This window comes from Cyrtonyx montezumae, unplaced genomic scaffold, assembly GCF_038088225.1.
Source record: "Cyrtonyx montezumae isolate F1298 unplaced genomic scaffold, pur_monq_1.0 scaffold_17, whole genome shotgun sequence".
NCBI classification, from domain to species: Eukaryota; Metazoa; Chordata; class Aves; order Galliformes; family Odontophoridae; genus Cyrtonyx; species Cyrtonyx montezumae.
Genome location: NW_027071903.1, coordinates 13,940,874 through 13,960,591, shown reverse-complemented (window position 1 = coordinate 13,960,591; position 19,718 = coordinate 13,940,874). Strand labels below are relative to the sequence as shown.

At 40.3% G+C, this 19,718-nt stretch overlaps 2 protein-coding genes across 2 annotated transcripts in view; both read right to left on the bottom strand.

Moving 5' to 3' along the window:
• Positions 1 to 19,718, bottom strand: part of PLA2G15 (phospholipase A2 group XV) — a 345,808-nt gene that overhangs the window by 179,086 nt on the left and 147,004 nt on the right. The window lies entirely within an intron of this gene.
• Positions 1 to 19,718, bottom strand: part of SMPD3 (sphingomyelin phosphodiesterase 3) — a 100,520-nt gene that overhangs the window by 6,005 nt on the left and 74,797 nt on the right. Inside the window, exons 3-6 of the mRNA XM_065733303.1 lie at positions 12,681 to 12,756; positions 7,056 to 7,211; positions 3,497 to 3,586; positions 2,186 to 2,249 (exon numbers count right to left, since the gene is read on the bottom strand). Of these exons, the coding sequence (XP_065589375.1) occupies positions 2,186 to 2,249; positions 3,497 to 3,586; positions 7,056 to 7,211; positions 12,681 to 12,756 (386 nt within the window). The remainder of the gene's footprint in view (positions 1 to 2,185; positions 2,250 to 3,496; positions 3,587 to 7,055; positions 7,212 to 12,680; positions 12,757 to 19,718) is intronic.

Below are 19,718 nucleotides of genomic sequence, written 5' to 3'. Positions count from 1 at the left end.
GCTGATGTAGAAATAATTCCCTGGATAGCTTACATTGCCAATTTAAATGTCTGTTTTAAATATCTTCAAGGCTTGATCAAAGTTTATTACTGAAAAATTGTAAGGATGGTTCAGTTTCAGGCTGTGCTCTGTTTTGCTGAGTATCTGAATGCTACTAGGTAGCTGGGAAGGGTCCACAGCTTCAGTGCTGGCAGTGGCACGCCGCAGTCTCTAGGTACTTCATTGAAATATGTTAGGAAAGATGCTTTAAAAAATGCTTCCAACATTTGTAAGGCTGGATTTCTTTAATGACCTTGAATTTAACTGCATTTATTGGTAATTCCTGCAATTACCAGTTCCTTGCAGAGCTGTGAGGACAGCTTCTCTTGGCCTCCTGCAGAAGTGACTGTTTCTCTAATATAAAAGTACATCTACATAATTCATACATTCAGATCCTCATTACCCTTCAGATGTGCATAGGAAGCCTCTGCTTTTTTCATAGGTTTAAAAGAATTATCATATATTGAAGTAAACTGAATGCAGTTTTTCGTAGGCAGAAACTCTTAGCGTACGTTCTGCTACCAGAATTCCAGAATGTTTTCCAGTTGTCTCTTACTGAAATGTTGCTTATATGCTTAGGTAACACCAGTAACATCCTCCATTTCTGTGGACCACTTAATGGCTGTTGGTCTGTCATTCATGTATATGTCAGTGGAATTTAATTAAAAGCAACTCTTAAGGGAATAAAGCGCAATATCCCCAAATTAATTTGGTGACAGATTGGCTCAAAAGGCTGCTTGAAAACAGATTTTATTTTTTATTTTTTTAAAGAGCTCCAAGCCTGCTCTTGGAACCATAAAATAGAATGCTACTCCCACATACAGATTTGCATTTGCTAACTTGATTGTAGAGGCCAAATTACCTTACTTTTACTTCCCCCAAATCCTTCTCACATGTACTAAATTCATGTCTTTTAACACGTGAATAGAAATGTCTAGAAATTTTGCAAGCTTTTGAATGTGTACAGTAGGACTTATTGTAACTAATCCTTATCTTTTGAATATAAACAAAACCTAGACCTTAGAAAGGAAATGACAATATGCAACAGACACACACTGAAAACTGAAAAGAGGGAAACTTCAGAGGTAGTCTTCAACTGAGCATCTGTCTGTACTGTACTGTACAGTGCACTTGGTGAATAAAAGTGCTGAAGTAAAATGTGCTCATGTACTGTACCATTTCCATTGCATGCACTAATTGAAGAATCTGTGCACACCCATTAATTCAAATATCCTAACTTGTTCACTATATTTTCATAATGAACAGCGAGGACATCCTTAATAGTTAGTCATGGTAATAATATACCTTGTCCATGAAACTGGCTGTGAAGGCAGAGAAGGTGCACAAAGGCTTAGCACATTATGAACTGCTGCTCTAAAGCGTTCAGAGCTTATTAATTTCTTTCCATTGGCATATTACTTAATGCAGCTAATTCATATTCACAATATTAATGCATAGGTAATAAAGAATTTTAGCTGAGCGCTCTTGCACATTAAGGGGGTTTTTGTATTTGTTGGAACACCAGTAGCTCAAAACAAGTACCTCACTATCAAACTCTTTAAAAGCAGTGCTGTACTAGCATCTCTGAAAGACGATCAGTCACACTCCTAGCTACATCTGAGGTTTTGTTTTTAATTATTTCCTCTCTGTATTTGTCAGCTAGCTTCTTACGTATCGAGATTTACAGGCCTTCAAGTATGGCTGATTAGTTGTTGGGTTGTTTCAAACCTTTTTTTTTTTTTTTTTGAGGAAAACTACATTTCACTTTTGTTTCTGTCCTTTACAGTGCCACTGCCACGGAACTGAGTGCCTGCAGAGATGTTCAGACAAGCTGTCTGTGTGCCCTTTCCAGTAGTGCTGATCCTCCTCCTAGGGGCCTGTCCAGGTAGGACCAGCTCTAAAAACAAAACACACTGACAGCAGCTGCTCTGATCTTTTCACCCACTGAAGCCAATTCCATCCGGGTTTGTGAAAAAGCATTCTGCTTTTCCTTCCCTTTCCTCCCTCTACCCCAAGACTTCAGAGTAAAATAAAAATCTTCTACACTCCATGAAACACGGCAATTTATGAAATGTTAAATAGCAAGCAGTGAACTGACTTTCTAAGGAATTGCTTAGAATCTGTGGGAGAATTAGGAGTTGCATACTTCTGCAGGTTGTCTGGAGTGAACACTTCTTCATCATACAATCCTTCAGGATCCAGCAAGGTACCTGTGAATAGAAAGGGAAATGTGACTGTCCCAGTGTGTACCCTGGTATGCACCTCTCAGAGAGCTTCTGAGGACAGCGTATGTGGCAGGGGTGGGGGAGAGCACTGATCTGATTTGAAAATGCTTTATATGTTCACTTCTATGTTACACAAGTAATATGCATAGCAGTTGTTACAGAGGCTGCATCTCACACCTGACTAAATGATGCTTTCAGCCCGAGAGATTATTTTTAGAGCAAATGTAATAACACAGTTGTAACAGTGAGGATGACAGTACTGGGTACCTTTTCTTTTGCTGTCTTTCCATATGTCATCTTTACCCACAACACAGTGCTTAGCTAAGCATCTTCTGTTTTCCTGGTAGGCATTCCAATCAAAACTTGAACTTCACTCTCATCTGTTGCTGTGCCTTGTTGCTTACTAACTCTTGCCATAATATTGTCCTTGTATCCTATTTTCAAACTAGATGGTTGAGAAATTAGCGGAAGATGTAGGTTCTAATGGCTAGGAGCTGGCCTGCTTCTTACTTACAGTCTGAGTGAGCAGCCTTTGCTTATTCTGTACAAGCAACTCCTCTTGCTAGAACTTTCAGAATACTGTCTGCCCCTTTTGAGTTTAAGGGGCAGAGAAACTTCTCGTTTGTTGTTGCAGCAGAGTAAAGCCACATTATTAAGTAGTCTCAAGTTCTTATATTTAGCATCTAAATAGTTGTAATTGCTCCTCTAGAGAAAAGCTGTTTCTTCATTGAAAATTTTACTGAGTTCATGAGTTTCAGCATGTTTGAGTATCTGAGTTATATAAGGTGAACCCTCCAAGTTCCTAATGTTGCTGAATTACTAGTATGTCCTCACGATGTTTCTGTAACACCAGAGTGAACACTCTGATCAAAAGGTGCATGTTTTCACTGCACACAGAAAGCACATAAATACTAATTTGTCTCTCTCTTTGCAAAATAATCTAGATATTATTTGAAAAACAGAGTAAGAGTGGGAACGCATTCAGGTAGCTTGATGCATAAGCTCTAGACTGTGGACTCAGGATTGAGATGTCTATTTCCCTCTTAACTAAAATTCAAAAAATATTGTTAACATTTACAAAATACATGTTGGTGCCTTTGAGATAAACCCCTTGCAAATGTTTGATCTCATTCAGTTACTGCCAGCTAGCTGTACTGCCTGCTGCTCATAGGAGTTCTGTGAGTCACAGACAGGAGCTGATATACTGATATACTGGTTAGAGAATGTCTTACCGATTGCCCATGGTTTATCCTCCCCTGGACCAATTCGACATGGGTCTTTGTAGTGTGTAAACAGAGAATGCTGTTGCTCCAGCTTGTCCTCTGCAGGGAAAGAAGCATAAGAAAAGGCATATCAGTCGTGTGTGTGTTGTGTCTGTGGACAATTGTATGTTCTACCACAAAATAAAAGGCAAGTTTTCCTTCCTACTCAGTATACGTACATTTTCTAGAGGACTGAACTAGTTCAGTATTTTACTGCACAGCAGTATCCTGTCTTAACTGGAAATTCCAACAGATACTTGCTGCTAATGGCCATTTTCCTACCAAGTTTATCTACGAAAGATAGTTTTTATTAGTTTCTAAACTGAAGTGAAGTTTTTCTGATGTACTGCCTTACCCTGCTGTTCATGTTTGCTTTGTATACACTTAAACAAAACTTTCTGTTGAGATCAGATGAGGCAGAGATTTGGATTGACTTCCTAATGGCACAGCAAATGGCTGCTGGGGATGTCTATATACATCTCGGTAAACTGGAAGATAAAAGCTAGTGCTGTACTTGCTTCAGAAGAATTGACTGAAAGCTTTTCAGGCTGTAATAAATAAGACAAAGGACAGGCAATTGATAATTCACTTGAGATATCATCTAAAGCATTAAAGGCATTCTAAATATAATCATCACGATCTCTCAGCTTTCAAATTAATTTCTTCTTAATTGCTACTGTGCATCTTGAGTTTAAAGCCAAACAGAGCATCGAGCTTCTAGGATCACTAAATTTAACAGTAACCCTAGAAAAATGCATTCATCACAATTTCAGATGCTCAGTATAAAAATAAGTGAGTTGTAGTTCTGTGCACCCTGTTTAACGTAGCGATCATTGTACGTAGGAGCAAGTACAATCAGAACTTGAAAATACCAGCTGCTGCAATTCCATTTTTGTTAAATGGCAAAGAAACTGGCAATAGGTCCCCAGAACTTTCTTTCTTGAGGCACTTCCACCTTTTAACAAGGTTCAAATTTCTAAGCAACACGATGTCTTCTCTTGGGATTAATGGAACATTCGCCTGTATTTGGTGCTGCTGCTGTTATCACTGTCTATTGTCAAGACAACAGAGTATGAAAGTAGGCATGAGAATGGATTCCGCTGAAGTCACAAACAAAATTTGGATCTGTGAGCTGTGCATATTAGAGACAAGGCAGCTAACACACCATAGGACTCAAATTGGTTCTCCATTTGCAAAATAGTGTTGTTGCCTGATACAGGAGCTGTTAACCTCTCCCTGTTAAGGAGGAAGCACAGCACAAACAGTAATGTGGAGTACAGTAATACTGAGTCTCCATAGCACTCCCATTTTGACACGGAATGATTAACACAGCTGTCTTTCAGCAAGTACATCCACACCAGCTGATGTGCCTCACTACACAGTTACAGCCTTTTCCCCCAGCACCTAACCTGCACTCTCCAGTGGAAGTATCTTCATAGCTGCAAGGAGACTGGAGAATGAATTTGCCAGGTTATCCTGGAGCCATGGCAGAAGATTGAAGGACTGACCTCCAAAGACTCGTATGTGTGCAATGCAGAGAACAGTTCGTTCAGTCTGAACAGTCAGTTGGCTTGTTTGGTTTGTTTCATTTTTCTGGAAGAGTCTAGCATGTAATCTGTGCAATTGCTCATTTCCTTGGGCTTTCCCTTGTGATATGGCATGGCTGCAAAACTTCAAAAATCAGACAGGCTAAAATTTTGCTATGGTTAAATTGTCACTGTGGCTCTGATAGTGTACAGGTCAGAGCTGGTGAGACAAACTTTAACTCATCTGACTGGAATGGTTTTTATGTTAAGCTAAAAGGTTCAAAAACATAATCAAATTTTACACTAGTGAGACCAACCTGACAGGAAGACAGCATCTTAATGGTGTTTCCAGTGAGAATTCACTAGTTGTGAAACTCTTCTCCAAAGCTAGGAGGGAGGACTTAGTTTCAGAATATTTGTCAAAAGAATAAGGTTATTAATGAACCCGGAGGCTATGAAAACTGTACTGTAAATATATCTAAGAATAGAAACTTGATATTTGCTGCAACAACATTATTTGCTGTATCAATCTGTGGAGAGGGAAAGAACACAAAAAACAACCTGTACATGGAATTATAGAAAGCTGAAGGTGAAAAAATCCAACAGTTCAGTTGCTTCAATCCTAACAAATGTCCCTAAAACGAGTAATGTAAAACGGACAAGAATATTTCCAGCTTTAAAACGCTGCATTAATCTTGCTTAGTGCATAAGGAAGCAAAGCAGTCTACAAAAACAACTAGCCAGCTTAACTTCAGTTCCCAGGCCAAGTGGATTTTAAAGGAGAACGGAGTATAATTAAGTTACAGATAACAAAAACTCATTTTTATAAGCTACATTCTAGTCATCCTTATTATTAGTTGCAACATTTACAACTACATTTGCAAAAGCAAATAGTTGTGTTTTCAAAAAAACAAGTCACAAAGGCATTCATTTTGCTTTGTGCTTTTTGTTCAAGGTATTGGTTAGAGTACCAGAACTTCTCACATAGATGATGCTGATCATACATACTGCCTCACAGCTTCACTCATGTCTTTCTCCTCATGCTGTGTGGCCACTTATGCAGACTACCTGAATAGGCAGGATCCCCTTTGGTATGCAGAAGACAGTTTGTATTTCCTTCAGGCCATTCCATCCATCCAAGAATATTGCAGCTGGAACTGTCAAACAGAAGTAGCTGTGCCCTTCTGTATCCCCCAGCTCCTGTCTCCCTTCACGGGGACTGCTCCAGTTGCCTCCTCAGCCTGCTCTTGGAGCAGTGGCTAGCTGATGACCTGTTACTGATTGCATTTCTTCCTTTCTTCCCTAAAAGCTCACTACTCCCGTTACCCTTGTATTGTCCTAAATAACTTTGTTTTACTGCAGCATTCTGTAGCAATCTCTGCTATGCATAATGGATTCTCTGACAAGTCAGAGCACTTCCTCCAGCCATTCTGAGATTATTTCAGATCACACAATTCAACAATTTCAATTCAGATAACTGATGTTGTACACCTTCCATTGTTTTTATTTTTTTCCAAGATTGATCTAGTGATGTTGAGTTCTCTGTGGGGCATTAATCTCTTGCATCTGTGCATGTGCACTATCAAAGGACTATTAATTGCAAGAATTTATTTTTCTTCTGCAAAAATCCCATAGCACGCACCTCTGTTATTAATAACTAAAATTATATGGTGTGTTTTAGTGCATCTACCTCACACGAGTGAAACCAAACAACTGGATTCTTCTCCAGTGTTGCTGTTGCAGCAAGTCACAAATTACTGTCCTTCGTGCCTTAGAAACCACCATGTTTAATAACTAGGCAAAATTTGTGCAAGCTGCTGCTCTGGGCTCAGGACAAAACTACTAGCACCTACCTTAAGAAGTTTCTGTAGCAGCTAAGCCTTTCCTTGCATAAGTCAGTCCCTACTTAGTATGCTGCTGTAACACAGAAAATGAACAGCTGTATAACTGCTATTCCATACTGGATTAAGCACACACAAGGAAAAAGGCAAAGGTTTTTTTACCAGAGGAGCAGTTATCAAAGTTGAGATCTCCGCAGATTACATCAAAAGCCACCAGCTCCTCTGGATTGGCTGTGCTGGAGGAGGAGGTAGATTTTCTGAATTCAGACAGCCAATCTTGAAGCATGTCCAGTTGCTCACATCGAACGGTAGTATCTCCTGAAGCAAAGAAAAAAAGAAATGTCAAGATCTTTCTTTTGGTGTGACATTCAGAACACTGCATGCCTGTGGTGCAGCCAGTGAAGTCAATAGGACCACTGCTCTGGCCCAGCAGACAGAGCAGAGCTGGGTCAGAATCCCACCTGTTTCACTTAGGGGATATTGAGATTAAAGTCAGCTAGGAAGAAAAAAATAACATACAGCTTTTTCAATTCATTTGCTCTCCTTTTATCCATCAAACATAATCCCTTCAACAAGGCAGATGTAGGCAACAAAATTAAAGGAGCACCTTCCCTTTAAAATAAGAAAAGAAGGACACCAAACTCAGCACATGCATTACTAAGCCTTGACAAGGCCACTGTAGCCACTGATTCACAAGAGATGTAAGTGGAATGTTAGTCTTGCAGGCCCTTGACTGCAATAGGAGGAATTTCACCTATAATACATAGAATGACAACAGATGAAAATCCAGCTTTCTGGTTATGAAACACGGCACGTGTGAACATGTATATACGTGGGGGAAGTGTCTTCAGTTACATTATTTCAAACAGCTTTTTCTGTGGTGTACGAGTAGACAGAAGTCATTAAGTCTTTGCAAATGCTTTAGTAAAAGTGTCAAAATTCTGAAATTAGTACTAAAAGGTGACTAACATTCAAATGTGGACTGTTTTTTGCCATAAATAATAAAGTTGCATTATTTGCTATGCTGTTATTAGACAGCTTGGGAAAAAAAAAGGTGTGAGGTTAAAGAACAGCACGGATGATTGCACACTCATTGCATGATGCTTAGCCCAGTATGAAGTTCATTAGGAACCATGTGTTTTGATGATATAAATGTCTTCTTCTGGAGTCATACTAGGCACTTGTGAAGAAACAGGAAGGGAGGACACTTATGCTGCAGAAAACTGACTAAAATAATCATGTTTCTAGCCACAAGCAGAAGATGATATTAATCCATCCAAGGAAAAGTTCTGTTTACGTTCAAGTGAGAATTATGAAGCTGAAAGTATTTTTTCACATTTTTAAAGGTATATATACAATATAGGCTTAGGTAGGCAGTACTTCAGAAGTAAATAGCCAGATTCCTTTCATTAATTGCAGGGAAGTTATCTTATGACTACAAGTGCTGAAGTTGTGCCTCTGTATTCATAAGTGACATGGATGATTGCTTGCCAAATGCTCTTTGTCTGTGAAACCATCTGACACAAACCAGCTCTTTTAATTACAGCAACTAACTACCCTTAATTTCATGCACGTTAGGTGACAAAGTCTTAGGAAGAATTAATCACTGTAATCATTTTAAGAGAAACAGTAAAAGCTTCATATGGGGAAAGAAGTAGGAAGAGACATTCTAGAACTGACTGTTTACTATGTTGTCTTTCCTTTTTCACTGTGCCTCCAATGAAGTTACAACTTCGCTTGTTTCAGACTTATCTGGACGATGGGCTCATAGGTTCATAAGGTTGGAAAGGACCTACAAGATCATCTAGTCCAACCATCCTCCTCAGGACATTTGTTTACAAATTCCACAATCAGGAGCAAAAGCAGTGAGCGCAAAGTCACTTGTTCATGTTAAAATTGTCTTTTAACCTACTCTGTGAGTCTGTGATGGCTATTAAAACATTGTAAGTCACTATTAGAAACATCAGTTTTGTATGTCCAAAGCTGCTTTCAGTGCTGACTCACTGTGGAGATGGTGAGCATTTAAGTCTGCATCCTCTCAGCTTGTTAATCAGCCATCTCACCCAAGGCTGCCACCCGTGCTTTAGAGGCTTTTAAAATGTGAACTCTGCAGCACACTGTAACTGCATTGGAACACCCACTGAAGGCATCAGGCCTTCGTGCTCCCAGCACCATTGACTTGGGAGCGGTTCAGTTCTGCAGAATACTGGGGGCAGGTTCTGTTGAAGTAACAGTTAAATGCAAATGGAATCGGAAACTTTCCACCAACGGTGGTTTGATACAATCCTAAATCAATACCTGAAATACCGAAAAGAACACGCCCAGGAAAAGCAGCCTTCAGGTGGGTTCTGACAGTGACTCATCTCTTCAGACCATTAATTCAAACAACAAATACTCTGATTTTTTTTCCTACTAATCTTTACTTATTCCCAACAAATCTGTAACAGTTGGGCTGTAATACCCAAGCCCGTTCAAGTGCTTTTTGGAACTCCTCCCTGACCTGCAGTTTCTAGTACTTGTACATAACAGCAGATAATGCCCTAATCACACTGCCTGACACACACCCAGTCCACTGTATTCTTGGAAACCCACCTTGCTACCTTCTGCACATGCAGTGCTAAAGTGCACTTCACTCATTTGCTGGTCATGCATACTGATCATACTGGTCATGCATACAGCACAAGAAAATCCTGCAGTTCAGATGTATTTAGACAAAAGCACAAGAAGTAGGTCACATGGAACAGATAGAGCCCACAGCAGGTGATAGTGACTAACTACAAACAGTGTGCGTGACTAATGTTTGCATTCTGCTTAACTAAAGATACAGCTTCAGGGACAGGGAGAAGTCTCAAGGGGCTTTTGGTAATCATCTGGGCCATCCACTCTGCCCAAGCACGGCCACTTGGAGCAGGCTGCTCAGAACTGTCCAGTTGGGCTTGGAGCATCACCACAGATGGAGACTTCACATCCTCTGGGCAGCTTGCTCCAGTGCTCAGTCACCTTCACTATAAAAAAAAAGTTGCTTAGTTTGAACGTTCTTTCTTGCATTTGAGTCTGTACTCGTTGCCTCTTGTTCTGTTACTGGTATGACTAAAGGAGAGCCTGCCTTTATCTTCCTTACACCCTAACATCAGCTATTGATACACGTTGGTTAAAGTTCCCTCCAGAGCCATCTCACTTGTAGTGAACCTACTGTCATTCACAGACCATCCTGCGTCTTTCTGTCTTAGCTCATCTCCTTAAGCCAGTACTAATTCTGGCCTGCCTTGCAACTTTTAGCATAATGTCTATTGACAAGACTACAGTAACTTATCTTGCTCTACACCAAGTGCTGATTATATATTGCTTAGCTGTCTGAGAGAGACTTATTCATCCCTGAATTGTCAGGATCCTGTTTGCATTTTCTGGAAGTATCGATCTGGTGTGTTTTCACTTTGGATGAGTGATCAGATGATACAGCCATTGCCAGTGAGGGCATAAAACTGCGACAACCTGAAGTAGAACACAGCAAACACACTTAATAAACACAAAACCCACTTAATAGACACAACAAAGGTAAAATTCTACAAAACTGGAAACTATTGGGAAAAGCACAAAAGAAAGATGTGCAGAAACATTTTAGGAGGACATTATGATGGCAACAGGGAGCATTACTAAAAAAGCATTAACTACATAATGGCATACATCTCCATTGCTAAGAATCATGAGCCTTGTGGCAGCACTGTACACTAGAAAATCACAGAAGAAAGCATTGCAGCTCTAGAAATAGACTGCTGTCACTTCCTTTTGGAAAAAGTTCAGAACGTGATAGTCTGCTATCCCCAATTCTCCCCTCTCTGACATCTCTGGTTCTCCCCACTAGAGGTCATGAAAGCGACTGCACTTAAGCACATGAAGTGTGTGCTATGAAGTGAGCTACAGCTCCGTTACAAACAAAAAAATCCCCTAAGTACAACTTGGATTTAACTGGTTTTCTCAGATTAGTATTAAACCACCTTCCTGTAGGTCCACAGCAGGTGCTGTACGTGTCTGAGTGCAAAACTCACTAGTGAGTCTTAACAGCTCCCAGTGATCCATAGCACTGGGGATGAAGGTAACCAAACTGGTCAGACACCTAAACAGAGGAGAAGCCAAACCTGAGTCCAGAACAGTCATTGAAAAAAACACTTAAGAGCCTGTCTGCTGCTGCAGGGAAACACCACGGGTTAATATTAACAGAAGGGAGATAGGAAATATCTCCCAGCTATAACGTTCCGCTTTCCTTCTTCCAGCCTTCCCCTCTAATTTAATGTTCAGATGGAATCACTGATCTGATTGACTGCCACCAGTGATTAACCAGAGAATACAGATTTCTGCTAATTGCTCTACACTCTCTTCCTCAGTAACTGGGCTGGAAAAATGCGAGTAATCGTGTCGTGACTGGTTCCCACAGTCAGCATTTCCAAGTTCTTTGCAAGTTCTCTTCAGCTTCAGATTTCATGGAAGGATGAAAGGGCATTATGGGGAACCACAGCCAGCATAAACAAATACTTCACCTTTGTTCATTATAGGACAATCACAACTGCCCTTTACATTCACTTCTGAAATGATTACGTGAAATCCTGGCTTTAGCTTGAACTGCAGGTAGGTACCAGAGGAGGGCTGCTTTCTCCTCCTTCGAAAGCTATTAGAAGGAGCACTAGGGAGAATGAACAAAGCAGCTGACAGGCCTAGCCAGGGGCTCTGAGTGCAAAGATGCAGTGCAAGTTTTTAAAAACAGAGTCCTCAACAGTGATCAGTGCTGGAGAAGATGAGCAAAAAGGGGGAACGCACCACTTGAAGCGTAGTCAAAGGGAGTATCACTTCCAAGCCACAACCAAGGGACCCACCCAGTTTAGCCATGAGACAGGCTGTGCCATTCCTGACTTTGATGAGTTAAGTGGACCAGTAACTTATCCAAGCCAGAACGAGCTGAGGAGAAGCAAAAAGGAAAAGAGAAAAAAAAAAAAAAAAGAAAAAAAACCCAACCCCACAGCAAAACAACAACAGCAACAAAAAAACCCTTTGGTCTGCTGAGGTACACTGCAGCTAGGTAAGGTCCCCAGTCAAGTGCAGTACAGCCTACAGCAGCTGTGTCAGTGTAAACGAGAGGAAAGGCAGGGGCAGGCTGACAGTGCGGATAGACTAGCTTTGCTACTTCAGAGATGTATACAGATGTATCACTGCCTAAGGATGTTTAACACCAGGGACATTCCTGATTGCACAGCCATGATTTCAAACACTGAGAGATCTCTCAGTCCTGAGCTGAGTTCTGCTTACGCTGCATATGGACTGGTAAAGGCCGTTCTGGAGAAGGCTGAGTTGCCAGCACACGCTGATGACTAGATTCACAATGAATGCAAGAAAGGAGCATGCCTGAGGTTATCAGAAAGCATCCAGCATGTATTGTCTGGACCTGGGCTGGAATAGCTTGAGGCTTCTTCTGTTTGGTCTTTTGGTAGGGTGTCTGAAAGGCATAACTCAGAGGGACTTGGGAAGTAGGCAGATTGTAGGCAGCAAAATCTTCCCAGAACACTGAACACTAACTGAAAAACATAAAAGAGCCATGTAAACATAGCAGCCTCCTGGAAAGTAATAACATCATAGTCTCATTAAAGGACCCCCTCATTTCTCACTGAAATGCAGCTATTTCCAGAGTGGAAATGGAAAAGCTCCTTTGTAACAACATTCAGGAATAGGTAAGAGAATTTCAATACCAGCTGTAGCATAGAAAAGCGAGAGGTTGTGAGAAGCAAATTAGGACAGTACCTGCAATAGCTTGCAAGTGAGTGCAGGAAATGTATCCCACAATTCTTTGGTCCTGAGGTGTACTTCCCACTTGCACCTGAAAGGAAAGGAAGAAATAAAAAGGTCATAAATTTGAGGAGCTGATACAACTCCACTACCAACTGCAGTGGTGCAGTGCTTGTATGTGCCACCAGCATTTTTCATCATTTTTTTCTGCTTAGCTCCCTTTGGGAACATGCAAATCCCTCAGGAAACACCTGGTGGTCACACTTGGCATTACTGGTGTTTTGCAGCTAACCCGTTTTGCAGCTAACACACATACTCCTTCCTCATCACTACTGCTTAAAAAAAAAAAGAAAGAAAAAGGAAAAGGGAATCACCATTGCACACAGAAAAAAAAACCAAGATTCATCTGATCAGTTTTATAACTGGAAAGCTGTCCTTGAAGCAAGTGAATTTAGAAGTCATTTGTACTCAGCAGTGCCTTATTAACTTTCAGTTTTTGATCCAGCTCGAAAAGCATGCAACAAACATCTTGCATTATTCTGTCCTCAGTCTGTTCCATCCTTGTTTAGACAGATTCCAAATCATGATTGATGGTGTTGTTAGTGCTGTTTCCAGAGTTAACTTCCTTCTGAAGGAGGAGGCTGAGGGCAGAGGAAGATGTACGCATCAGTGCTGGATTTACCTCTAAGCCAGACTTCTCTTAAACTCACAAGAATGTAGCAAGATCTCAAAGGGAGATCCGCAGGATGGCTGTTACTGGCTGTGCAGGCCTCTTCCTCCTGCAGGCTGCCTTGCTCTGAATTGTCAGTGTCACAGGTGAATTAAGGTGTATCATTCCAGTTTCTTATGTAGCATAGTGACTTCAAGAGAAAACTGGGAAACCGTTTGTTTAAGCCCTCCACTACGCAGGGCGGGCAGGTGGATGAATACTGTTTGCCAAACTTAGTAACTCACAATCAGATTTTGACATCAGCACAAAAAACTATTGTCAGGTCTACCAGTTTACAAATTTTCAATGACTCCTGCAGCAAAGAATTATGCACGTGATGCATCTTCCATTCTTACCTAATACAACCACGCTGGAAATAGTGCGTGTAATGTTGTGTCTCAGAGCAAGAATGCGCTCCGTATAGTCCTCTTACTGCCTGATGCAGATGGAATCATTTTCCAGAAAAGCTTGAGAGATTTAAGACTAAAAGCTGAACATGCAAATGTAAGTTCAGGTCATTTGAGAAAAAGAAGTCAACTCAAATTGGCTTTAGAATTTCCTGTGCAGCCTTAATGGAGTGCTTTACAACACCTCATACTCACAAACAAATTTATGCGTAGCATCACACACCCGCTAATCAGAAATAGGTTAAGAAATACAGTGTCCCTGTAAGTGCGTATCTAAACTGAAGTGGACTTGGGATCTGTAGCTCTTCAAGCACGGCAAGGAATGGCCAGGAGGAGCACTAACTGCAGCTGCCTGCAGGTGGGTGGGCTCAACACATGGCACCCAGCGTTGCCAGCAGGGGGACTGCACCCCTTGGCTCTGCACGTGGTAGGAACGGCACACACCTCTGCGAGGGAAGGGAGAGGTGCTTTCATGAACACTGTTCTAATTCAAAAAACAAACCAGAACAAAAAAGCAAGAGCAAAAGACATGAAGACATTAGCATCATTCATTAACATAGTTAGAATTTCTATGGAAAGTGCCAGAATGGAAGTACATCCAGAGCAGCTCATCTCCCAGATTTCCCTTTTCCTCCAACTTCTTTGACTTGTGGGTTCTATTTAAGTGGCAGTATTGATGTAAGCAGCCAAGCAGAGTCATTTTGAGTATAATTACAATGGATGAAAATACAAATATCACAACTGCTAAGAGAGAAAATAAATATTCTTGCAGCCTTAGTCAGTTCCCAGTGACAGGAAAAACATGAATACATTATGTGGTTTGAAATAAAATAGTAATAAAAATCTGATTATTCAGTCCAGTTTGGTATTTCACAGATGAAAAAGGACGATGAGGAAAACTACTTGACCTCCCAAATACTACAAGCCCTGTAATTTTGTGCAGAAACATTCCTTTGTGTGGCCAAATGCTGTACTACATTTAGACTCCTCCATTTTCAGGACTATATTATACTGTGGTGACTTGGCCTGACCAGCTTCGTGGCAGTCCCGCAGGAAGAGAACTCCCAGTGTTCATTTCAGCCTGCAACGTGGATCTTGGCAGAAAGGTTCCACTTCCACCAAACCAGGTCAGCACTTGACAAGTAAAACATACTCCTAGCTTCTTAGTACAGAAGGGACTTTTAAATGCATATTTACAAAGAAAATGTATGTAAGTAAATAACCCAGAGTAGCTCATTCCACAGAAACCTAAACCTAAGTTGGCTTCAGTTGGTCTACATTAGAAGCTCAGTATCAGTAACAGATTCATTGATTTACTATTCTATAGGGAAGTACTGAGATAATGCATTCTGAAGTCTTAGATGTACAATGGACCATTTTGCCATTTATACAGAAACTTGTAGTAAAATAACATTTAAGTCTAAGTTCCCAATTTTTTAAAATAGCGCAGTCATTACAAGAGGATAAAGTCATTTGTGGTGCACTGTTAACTCTCGGTTATCTTGAGATTTGGTAGCATCCCATAATTTCTGAGTTGACAAAACTCTTTTTCAATATTATTACACTGAAATATGCAAAATATATTCTAATCTTTACTACATTTGAGAAGGTTAAGTAATCAAACTACTCAAACTTTTGGAAGAGTAAAAGTTGGAAGCTCATTCTGATCTCTTACAGCACTGAACAGCTACATTCTCTTAGGTGGGGGAAAAAGCTCTGCAGATGAAAAAAGAGGTGCTTTTCCCTTAAAAAAACCTACCAAGTTTCCTATGGTGGTATTTGTGCCTGGAAGCCAAAATGCCAGTTTCCACTGCTACATATTTACATTAATTCCCTGCCTGTGAATTAAATAGGTGCAAAACTGACAGCTCTACATTTTTCTTTTCAGTCACAGGATATCAGATACTTTTCATTAGAACATTCCTTCTCACTTTATGCCACAGAGCATCAGTAGAATACATTGAATATACCACACAGACACTGACATGTACAGTGCAAAATTGTGTAAACTCCTCATGCTGTGCATTGAAAGCTTGTCCAAGATAAAGTACGACTGTGTCCTCCAGGTGGATGGGTAGCAGGGAATAAATAGTGCTCGTGAAAGGAATCAAGTCAACAAGGCTGCACTGGAAAGATTCTTGCTGACAAATTTCTCAAGTAGCAACAGTTGAAATTTTACAGCTAGAGTGAAGGAAATAAGGTTGAACTCAATCACATTACTTGCTGTCATGGGAATTTACTGAGCTAACTGGAAACTCTTGCACATTTCATGTTTACCATTCTCTAGTATAAGTATACAAAGCTGTAAACATGACAAGTATATTGTTTTGAACAGTTTACACTTATACATATCTGTCTCAGTAGTGCAAAACAGCTCTATTCTGAGTCTCAAAAGCTATGTAAACAAAGGAACAGGGAAACGGTACCTAAACACTAGGGGCATTTCAGTACCAGCTGCACAGATAGCTTCACATCCGCCATTGCTATCTGAGTAAGTCATTCTTTTATACTTTAAAATTGAGGCTGTGCCATTCAGGAAAAACCAGTCTATTAAAGATTCAGATGAGACTCTCAAGCACTGACCTGTAACGTGTAGACAAAAATAAAGAGTTTGTTAAGAGGGAAACATAACCTTTTGTGACATTCACAGCAGCTGGAGGCAGGTAGCCATTCTATGACAATCTTAAGTAGACAATTTCTCAACTCTTGTGTGTATACCCTCTGATACGAAGGATTTACATACATACATGTTTTAAAGGACATGTCATTGCCTTTTCCTTCATGGGAAGGAAACCCAGGTGTGCAAACCAGAAATGAACTAAGATTTTGGTACAGAGCTCACCACCCCACAATCAGCATGCATCCAAAAAAACCCACAGGTACCGTTAAGAACTATTCAGGGAGGTGGGCTACAGAACAGCTGCAGCTTTCACCATTATGGTTCAATTACATCTTGGTCTGTGGATGAATCAAACCATTCATTTATCAGAGTATTTGACAATTAAGTTGTCAATTTTGTCACTAGAATAATTGTGGATTGCAGTACTGATTCCTGCACTGCTCTTTTTAAGAAGGCATGTCTTCAAAGCGTACAGCTCTATGGCAAACAAATGTATGGTCATGACATGAACCAAGCTAATGATGTTCATATTACAAAGAAAAACTAGTCAGGCTAAAAAGCACACCTGCGTGTTCCTTGGGAAAAAAAACCAACACCTTTCTCCTTTGAAACAAACTCGTGAGGAACATGGTCTGTGCAGGGGTCTAAAGTTAGTTCATCAAAACACCACAGAGAATAGAGACAATAGGAGCACGGTACACAAACAGACTTTGCAGTAGATGTGTTAGTGACATACTCCCACAGAAATACTCATCTTGCCACACATAGCCAGTATTGGTGGCATTAAAATATGTGAGCAGAAGTTGAAGAATGTAATGATAAAGCAGCTGTCTGCACACAAGAGCAGTGTGTCCACACGCTGCTGGTTTGGGCCTGGTTTGAAGCTCTGAGGCACGTGGGTAGCAGCACACAGTTGTACTGCCCCATTTCAGCTGCTGGGAGAGCATCATGGTAAGACATCCTATGTGAATATACCGAGGAAAAAGTAGTGTTAAGGAGAAAAAAGAAAGAAAGAAATGAATAATACAGTTTCCCTCTTTCAACTTTTCTATAGTTGCTGAAATGGTATCAATTCATCATGGACTTTTTTTCCCTTTGCCATCATTTCAGCTATTTTCCAAGGCCCTAATTTCTCCTCCTGTTCAGAGATGATGCCAAGGAAAACTTGCAGCTACTCACACAATTCAAACATTCCTGTCCCACAGAGATGATTTAGATTAGAGGTGCCTTGCAAGAAAGGTGTGCTTTATTCCTGCACCATGCCCTCTTTGTTGTAGTTATTTTTGGTTAATGTAGACACCTTGCAAAACCATGCATCCTGTTTTAGCCTGTTGACAACTCTGCTTTTTGCCTTCAGGGATATGTAGCGACTGCTAAAGAAGATATATTAGTTAAATTATTAATATATTATTACCAATATATTTAAGCATATTAAATAGTTTTAAAGGTTTTACTTGTTAGAGACGAGCACACATTTCTATTTGGTGCTTTGCAATTCTTACTAGTCACAGTAGCACTTCATTATTTCATTCTGTTTTTCTGTAGCAGTTATGTGACAACAATTGCTGCTGCATCAGCTGAGAGAATTAGCTATTTGGCAGAGCTTCACTTAGTTTATTTTTGAGGGAAAGTGGCTGTAAATTGGTGCCACGAACAAAGAGCTCTTCCTCTTCTGAAAGGGATGAAGCCCACAGCTCACTCTCCAACCTGCATTTCATCCTCCACAGAAGTTTTAGCATGTCCCTACTAATGAAGGAGAAAAAGGTCATGATTAATAGCTTAAATTCTATCAAGGTGAAGTAAACATGGTAAAGTACCATGGGTAGAGTTACCTCTTTCCTCTTTAAAAAATGAAATCCACAGAAAACCTCTCAGCAAGTTTATTGGACTCTGTCCAATTCTTACATTAACATTTTAAAGCAAAAACTGAACATGTGGAAAATGTTTAGGTTTCCCTCCCAAGTTAAATAGGGTGGCTTTACAGTTATCTAAACACATTCATGAACAGCAGTGTCATAACTCGTATATGGGACAGCTGATCAAGGAGAAGAAACTGCAGTCTCGGGATGATCTCTCATTGGCCTCAGCAGCCATCCTGCTTTTCTCTGTAATCCTTAAGGTTATATTGGTTGTGCAGCTGCATAGCATCAGTTAGCCCTTCGTTCTCAGCCACAACACAAGAACGTTGTCATGAGAATGTAAAGAAAGCTTAAGTGACCCGAGCAGAATTTACACCCATCAGTAAAAGGCAAAAGAACCAGAGAGGGCAACTCAGGGAACCCTCCTCTTATCGTAAATAGCAGACGCTTGGAGATCAGCAAGTCAGTCAGTTCTGCTTGGAAGCAGTTCTGCAGTCAGAGCTCCTTTTACTGTCTGTTAAAACCTTATCATCTCTTTTGAGAACAAGGTTTGGTTTGCACATAAATCAAAGGTTGCTAGGTTTCCTTTAAAACAAAGAATAATAACATGTTCTCTGCACAATTACTGTAATTCCTGTGAACAGCATTAATTTTCAGAGAATTTGAAAACTAAATCTGTTAATAAGCTTAGGAATTAGTATTAATTAAACACAAGTTCTTTCAGAAATTGAACAAAACCCACAAGACTTAAAATTTTTCCTTTTTGATTCTGACAGTCTATTATTCAAACTACCCACATAAGACTGTGGTTTTGCTTTATGTTCAGATCCTGTGCTTTAAGTCAGAATGCTTATTTTTGCTAAAACTGTTGCTCTTGACAGATGCCAGAGAGTAGAAGTCTCCTCCCAAAGAGCAGTAGGCAGAACAGCCATCCATTCCATATACTTCCACATCTCCCCATCTCAGTGGGAAGAAAACTGCTCTGAAACCTCATCTCAGTCAACAACCATCTAGAAAAGCTCTCTCTTGACCTCTGTAACCCAGCCATGTGTGTACATATCTTGCACGGTTTAGATTTACATTAGTTACAGCCATTACAGTTTAAGGCTAGGGAAGAGGAAGCATTTGTCTGGAGAAGTTTTATCAGATGGATACATCTGGAAAAATCTGGACAGATTCTCCAATCCAGGATCCCATCAGGTGAGGCTGTGGGTGAATTTTCTGTTTTTGTTACACTAGGGCCCCAAACTTGCACAGCACCCCTGAAAGCAATGCAGCTAAGGTATTGTTGGATAGTACTGATTCTGTCTGAAGATGGATGTTAAGATTTTGAAACCTTCCAGTAATTTACAAACCATTGCTCTCACTAATGCCTTTTAAACTTGACTGCAGTATCATCATCCAATTTCTGCAAGGGATGTGTATTTTTAAACTCCCTTTAAATTCATCAGAAATACC